This window comes from Ceratina calcarata, unplaced genomic scaffold (genome assembly GCF_001652005.2).
Source record: "Ceratina calcarata isolate Rehan_Ccalc_2016 unplaced genomic scaffold, ASM165200v1 scaffold329.2, whole genome shotgun sequence".
NCBI classification, from domain to species: domain Eukaryota; kingdom Metazoa; phylum Arthropoda; class Insecta; order Hymenoptera; family Apidae; genus Ceratina; species Ceratina calcarata.
This window is the reverse complement of record NW_017155624.1, coordinates 1,707,616-1,714,676: the sequence shown is the minus strand read 5'-3', so window position 1 is coordinate 1,714,676 and position 7,061 is coordinate 1,707,616. Positions and strand designations below refer to the sequence as shown.

Here is a 7,061-nt window from a genome sequence, read left to right as displayed (position 1 = left end):
TCGATAGTTTGTATTCAAGCTACGTTATCGATTTGATTATGCTTCTTTTTCCTCGGCTTTTATATTAAAGAAACGCAGTCGGAAGACTACTTTATGGTCGGATATGTAAAGCGCTTTACCGATACTGGATGAATGTTTACAGGCAATGGGAAAGAACAGATAAATACACATTTAGTTTCCGAGAATGAACAGTATCACGTACTTTCCATATCCGATAAATTCGTCACTTTTCCATTGTGTCTGTCTTAAGTACTTTCAACATGATGGAATAAAATATTCTCGTACACGAATGCAATGGTNTTTTAAGTCACTATAATTTTTCAAAAAAACCCATGAATTGATTTAAAATTTTGAAGATAGCTTTTTAATAATAATTGGAATGTATAATAACACATTCAACATGCTACCATTATTTAAGTATATAGCCTATACATCCTTAAACAGCCATAAAAGTAATCTGTTTTTTAATTAAACATCATTAGAATCATATTGTTGATACATGCAGTTAGCTACTTGTTTTTGGTGCTCATTGTAAAACAGAATACTATGAATTCTTATAAACGTAAAATTCACATTACGTGCACGTACATTTTGAATAGTGACCTCGAGTAGATACAAAACTGCTTTATTATTTTTTTGACGATCGTTCGACGAAGTATGAAGCTGATTTAATTCCGCGTAGCGTACGTAACAAAGAGCAATACCGCGTATATGTTCCCTAAACGTAATCAAACGCAAATCACGTGTGCAGTAAGTATAACATTTCTCGTAATTACCTCCTGCACTTTTCCAGCCGCGCACTGACACATGTGTTCTGGGTTGTGTAGACGAACCGCGACATGACGCGACCTCGTGGTAGTATAAAAGCGTAGTATACATCAAGCACTGGAATCAGTGTTAAGAAAGCAACGTCTCGAACAACTCTGGTGAGTAAACTTCGTGTGTTCATTCAAAGGCGTCTCCGTCTTACGAACTGACTTCGTACGACTGGCACAAATTTAGTTTTAAGTATAATTATATAAAAAAAAGTGCTGGGAATAAATTGATTCTTGCCACATCAATTTTATTGTGAAAATATTCGAACCGAAAGGAACATAGAGAGTGAGATACCAAGTGACAGCTGTATATTTTAATTATATTAAAGATAGAAAATGTTTAATTGTTTTAAGTGAACTCTACTTAACACGTCGATTTGGACTCGTCGAATGAACTTTGAACATCTATTATCGCGTTATCGTTATCATTTTACTGCATTACTGATCTTGTTAGCGTCAAACTCTCGGGACTTTTCTTTTTTGCATTCAACTTCGCCTCACTGAGTGTATCATTGGATTTAAAAGAATCATTAAATTAGAACTGTTTCGAGGAATAGTACTGTTCGATGTTTAAAAATAGATCTGTGACTAATCTGTTACGCAGGTACGGGCAAAACCGGAAGATCCCATTAAAAATTATTATTCAAAAATAATCAACTCGTAAGTCATGAATGAATTTATTTAACGGTACGAAATGGTGTAGTTGTCACCATCCATTTGCATATTTTATGAGACGTCAAAGAACGTGACAAAAAAGATAGTGTGTCAAACACTCGACGAAGTAGATTGATGCTGTTCATGGTCGGCCGTGCCGCTTTGTGTGCTGTGTATTCAAGAACGAGTCAGATCAGTAGTTAATGACTCATTCACGAACACCTGTATGCGTTCTCCCCGTGCAAACCTTGTACGTCCGCGAGTGTTTGTTAGTTTGCGTAATGAGCTGGAATTTCATGAATTCGAACCAGACGAGATATAATTGCGTTAAGAATTGTTCTCTTTCGTGTTACTTTTTCATTCCCGTGGAATCCTTCATAAAATCCGTGCGTCGATTTTTATGAAACAATTAACAACAAAACACTTCCTCGAAATATAAACTAAACAAGGAATTAATGAAGTAAATTATTCAAATTAAATCAAACTACCTTATTAAAATTTGACCTAATAATTAAACATTTTTTTGTTTCAAGGTAATAAACACATTTCAAAATGTCCAAGTTTATACTTCTCCTTTGCGTTGTGCTGTTGGCTACAACTATTATCCATGCTGCTCCCGAATCTTGCGGCCGTCACGGTGACTCTGTAAGTAAAAACTACATTTCCACGATTATATTAATTGAAGAAAGTGGACAGTTTTATAAAAATCTTAAACCTATTGCTTTCTCTTATACTCACGTTACATGAACCAAACCAATCGAACGACACTTGTCATTTTGCCAAGCGTTTTCTGTTCGCTCGTGGAAAGTCTGATACTTGAAAAGTACACGTGAAAGTTGTAACGTGTTCGCGTGAACCTGTTTCGTTAGCGAGAGACCCGAGGACGATGACGTCCTAAAATAGAATTTTAAAGCAGCGGACGTACATAATATGGGACCATCAACGTTGCGCAACGACATTCGACTGATAAATTCACTGACGCTAATAAATTTATTTCTTCATTTCAGTGCGTCAGTAGCACGCAGTGCTGCAAAGGAATGAGGTGTCACACCTACGCTGGTAGATGCCAAGTGATAATCACCGAGGAGGACCTGATGCGTCAACGAGAAAAGATCTTGGGTAGAAAAGGAAAAGATTATTAATCGGTCAACGAACTCAGAACCTCTTCAAGTGGACAAACCGTTAAGATTGATAATACAGGAAGAAGCCACGTTATCACGTTGTGAAACTAATATCTATAAATCCAGAAAAGTGTGACTCATCAGTTGTAAATATGGAACAATGGAACAATAAAGAGAACAAAATCGGAAGTGAATAATATAGTGATTAATTTTTCTTAAACATGGAAATATCGAAATTATTCAGGTTTTAGCTGCGTTTTATATGAATCTGAGTCAGACATGATAATTGTGTTGAGTAATGTTTTCTTTTATATTTGTGCAACGCATCATATCAGCTTTAAAAAGAAGATAAGGCACTCTCTGTTGTGACTCTCATGAAAGTGACTACTGGTTTCAATTAAACATAAGATTTCATTACCAGTTTAGTAGTCTTTATAAATTTGAAAAAAAAGCATTTACACTACTGTTTCTTTTTTCATTCTCAATTTTCAAATGTAGAAGACTAGACTCAGATATGTAGACGCAGTCTCACATAGGAACAAGTTCACGCGCTACTGGGATTTCCATTGCGCGGAGAGAGGTCACGATTACTAGGTTCACGATTATTATTATCAGCTCGTACGAGATTATTGCGTTTCATTTTAGAGGCAGACACGCCGCGCGGCTCGCACAATAATATCAGCGTCAGTGGCTGCTACAAAAATGTCGTCGTTACGAAATGAAATTGCGCCGATTCGACGCGAAAACGAGCTCGACCAATGCGACGCGTGCACCCGGTTACTTGGAAGATAAACATTTTTAGAAAATTACAACGCGATCAGACGTGTAATTGCACGGTGCTGGAAAATCGAATTATGTTCGATCGCGTATAACGTACCTCTTGTATACATCGAACTCTTATCACCCTCGAATTGTTATATGAACATTATCTCCGCGCATATCAAGAGAGCCAGTATCAGTTTTTAAAGAAAAACTCTGACGATTCTAGATGCAATAATACTTATCGGTATCGAAAATTTACTTTTGGAAACGTAATCTAGTTGAATAAAACTGTTGCGAGATGGACAGGTGCGCGACAGAGTGAAGGGTCTGGTTTAATCTCCTCGACTTATCATTCGATAAACTTGTGACTGAACCGACCATATGTGACTCAATTGAAATCACTCATGAGATACTGCGTTCTTCGACACACAATCGGTTATTGTCAGTGTTCTAAGGATAAACGATTCTTTAAGGAAATTAATTATTTTATTAGAACAGAATATCGATTCCTTCTTAATAAACTGTCATTTCAATCATATCACTTTCAGTGAGCTATATTCATGAAATGATTTTCGAACGCAAGTGAAATTTCAAATTAGTAATTTTGTTATGATAATTTAATTACAGTAGAACTCGCTTGAAAGTCGGAAGCGTTAAGCTGATTATTTGTTATAGAAAGAGTTCACCGCTCTGTCCATTAAGGGTCATCCCAATTTCGAAAAGTAGACGTACTTTGATTTCAAGACTGAAAGCTTCTTGCGTTCATTAAACGATATTTCTGTCGTGTTTCAATCTCATTAGTTTCAGCTTAGAGTTAAGCGCCTCAACTCTTTTACGGCGGACCGCTTCCGGTTCTTTGACCATCGCCAGCCTCTGCAAAGTTCTTTTTAACAGGTAGTCAGAAATTATACGTCCGATAGGGAAAAAACAAAAAATATGAAGAGCGCGCATGAGAAACGAGGCAATGGTAAATACGTAATTTGCAGTTTCAAATTTGTTCGTGTTCGGGAAACTTTTTATTCCGCTCGTTGAATTCACTTTCACCCGTATTAATCGCAGTGAAATCGAATACTGGTTATCGCGACGCGAATAAGAAAGTCTGGATTGGCGGAAATCGGATAGGTTTAATAAAATTCGATCAAACCTCTGTGATCTAAATTTTCTTTTATGATACAAAATTATATTAATACGTTTTTTAAAACACGATGTTTAAACAAATTAATATGAATAATTTATATGCACATGAGTGTTTGACTTTTATTTTCCCGAATCTCGTTTCACATAAAACTGATAAGATGGAAAAAATCCTATCTAGTAGAAGGTAAAGGCGTCATCGATCAAATATTTGTTGAATGTACCTTATCATGTTCCAGCTTAATTGCCATATGTTATACTCTCATACTTTATGATATACCTTCTGTCTTAGGCGTGCCTCTATAAAATGTTCGATTTCCACGAAATTCTGTATCACATAAATATTAAATGCTATCTAAATTAATCATCCTTTAAATTTTTATGTCAGCACTTTTATCACAAATACATTTTTATAAATACATAATTGATTTTCATTATTATTTTGTGACTAGATTATTAAAAAGAATTAATTCCTTTATATTTCCACATCAATTAAAAGAATCCAGAAATTATTTCAGAAATTTCGTTCATTAATTGTTTGATCTGTGAAACTGCACCATTAGTGTGACGACAATCGGACTTTAAAGATCGTCGCTTCGCAACCTCGAGGTGGTTGGTTCGCCACGCAAAGCGCGGAGAAATTGTCCTGACTTCGCGAGTAGTCGTCGAGGGATGTAAACAGCCCCGAAAAATCGTCGGTTCGCGAGCAAAGGACAGACGTATCGGGCGAGTCGTCGGGAGAACGAGACTGAACACAACGGTTGGTGAGCCGAACGGAGACAAACGGTGAGCGGAGGAAAACACTCGAGAGCCGAGTCGAGTGTCCCTTTTCGTGGTTCCTTTCAAGTTCTCTTCCGGGGAGGCGAGCCGAGTCCTCCACTGCTTTTAAGCTCGTTCTCGCTTGGAAGGCCTGCCGGGCGAGAAGCTGCTCGGATGCCAAGAGACACGTTTTGGCTTGGCAATGCCGTACTACCTAGCGCTCGCCCGCTCGTGCACCGGACGTGCCAAGAACAGCTCAGGGTACATACGTACGTACCACCAGGGTGGGAAAACGTCGAAAGGACTTAAGTCCGGGAAGAATCGGCGAGGCTGCGGCGCAGCGGGAACGAGTCTCCATCGGGTGAACGAAGAAGGAGGCAAGGGGATAACGCGGGGCGCTGGCACACGCCACAATATGAAAACATTAACGGAGGTAAGCCGGAAGGCATACAGCAATGTGCTGAGCTTAGGCTCTCGCGAGCCTCTGTGCCGCGAGGCTCTCGCTCTGTCGGCGCAGTGCCACGTCAGGACGTCAGGATTTCACAGGCGACCCGGCCACAGGCACCAGCCAGCTCGTTCTACTCGCTCGCGGATTCGCGTACCCGAAAATCGCTCTCAGGCCAGCGCGGAGGGTTGGAAGGACAGGGTGCAAGGAGGCACGCGAATCCGGCGGCGATCGCGCCGCGACCCGAAACGCTGACAAATCTGACGCTGCGCGCTTTTTCGCCCAAATTGTTTCCTTAAACTCGGCGAACGACCGACTGGTCCGCGCGCGCAAATTCCGGGATAATCGAGGTTTCGCGTTTGTTTGCGTCGCTCGCGACTCGGATTCCGCCGCGCCGCGCCGTAAGTCGCGATCTAACCGCTGCCAATCGTCGCTCGGAACTTTCGATGACGGATTACCGCTTTCCCGTAGGTTTTCGGTGATCTGTCAAATTGAGATTATCATTTCAAACCGTAGGTTTTGTTTAGAGAACTCTGTTGATTTATTACTGAAAATAGTAACTATTTGTTTTTTAATTATTAAACAAATAATAGAAAAACTTTATTGATGAAAAGACGAGGTATGATACTAACGTCTTCGTGAATCGTACGGAGCGATCTGCTTGCGGCAGACACCGACGTACATTAGTGATTTCCCCCGTTATCGTATCTCGATCTGATGTTCGCGAACAAAGGGGTTGGCTAGGAAGTGCGCGGTAGGCCTCGGCAATAGTCGTGCGTCCGTGAGAGACCAGCGCGGCGATAGTAGAGCGAGCATAGCGGGTACATGGTCGACAGTACAAATACCTAGAGCTACTTAGAGAAGAGGGAAATGGGACTAGCCATTTAGGGCAAACTATCCCCGAGTTGGCTCACGCGACCGATCTTATCGTCCAGCCAAGCCGGTTCCCGGCTAGAACGCGTGTCTACGTGGCGTACATACACAGCGTGGCTATCTTCCTGCAGAATTGATTTCTTGCATTCGTTATTTCCCTGAGACCTGGCCCCGTGTCATTAGCGAGATCTCTTTTCCATCGTCGCGATTATACACGTTAAGATAATCCCTGTTTAACGTGACGTTATGCGGTCTTTGTACGTGCTTCGAGAAATATGTATTATTACAATCTTTATACCTTTGATACATAATTTTTTCTGTACATGAATCAATAAAAAGTATCATTTTGTAATATGTTGTTCATTCAGATTTATTGAAATTTTCAATACATTTATTATAAAATTATATTAAGCGTTAAGTCCTATTTTAGTTACATAAATATCATTCGTCAAATTCTATTTGTCGCAACGGTCGCCTCACTGATCAGAATCCTATAGA

General features: G+C 39.8%; 1 protein-coding gene across 1 annotated transcript; it reads left to right on the top strand.

The window, feature by feature from the left end:
- The first annotated feature begins 841 nt into the window (after positions 1–841).
- LOC108624838 (omega-conotoxin-like protein 1) lies at positions 842–2,787 on the top strand. Its single transcript, XM_018024398.2, has 3 exons — positions 842–926; positions 2,003–2,114; positions 2,477–2,787. Exons 2-3 carry the CDS (start codon positions 2,022–2,024, stop codon positions 2,609–2,611), a joined length of 228 nt encoding a protein of 75 aa, XP_017879887.1. The 5' UTR covers positions 842–926; positions 2,003–2,021; the 3' UTR covers positions 2,612–2,787.
- The last annotated feature ends 4,274 nt before the right edge of the window (positions 2,788–7,061 follow it).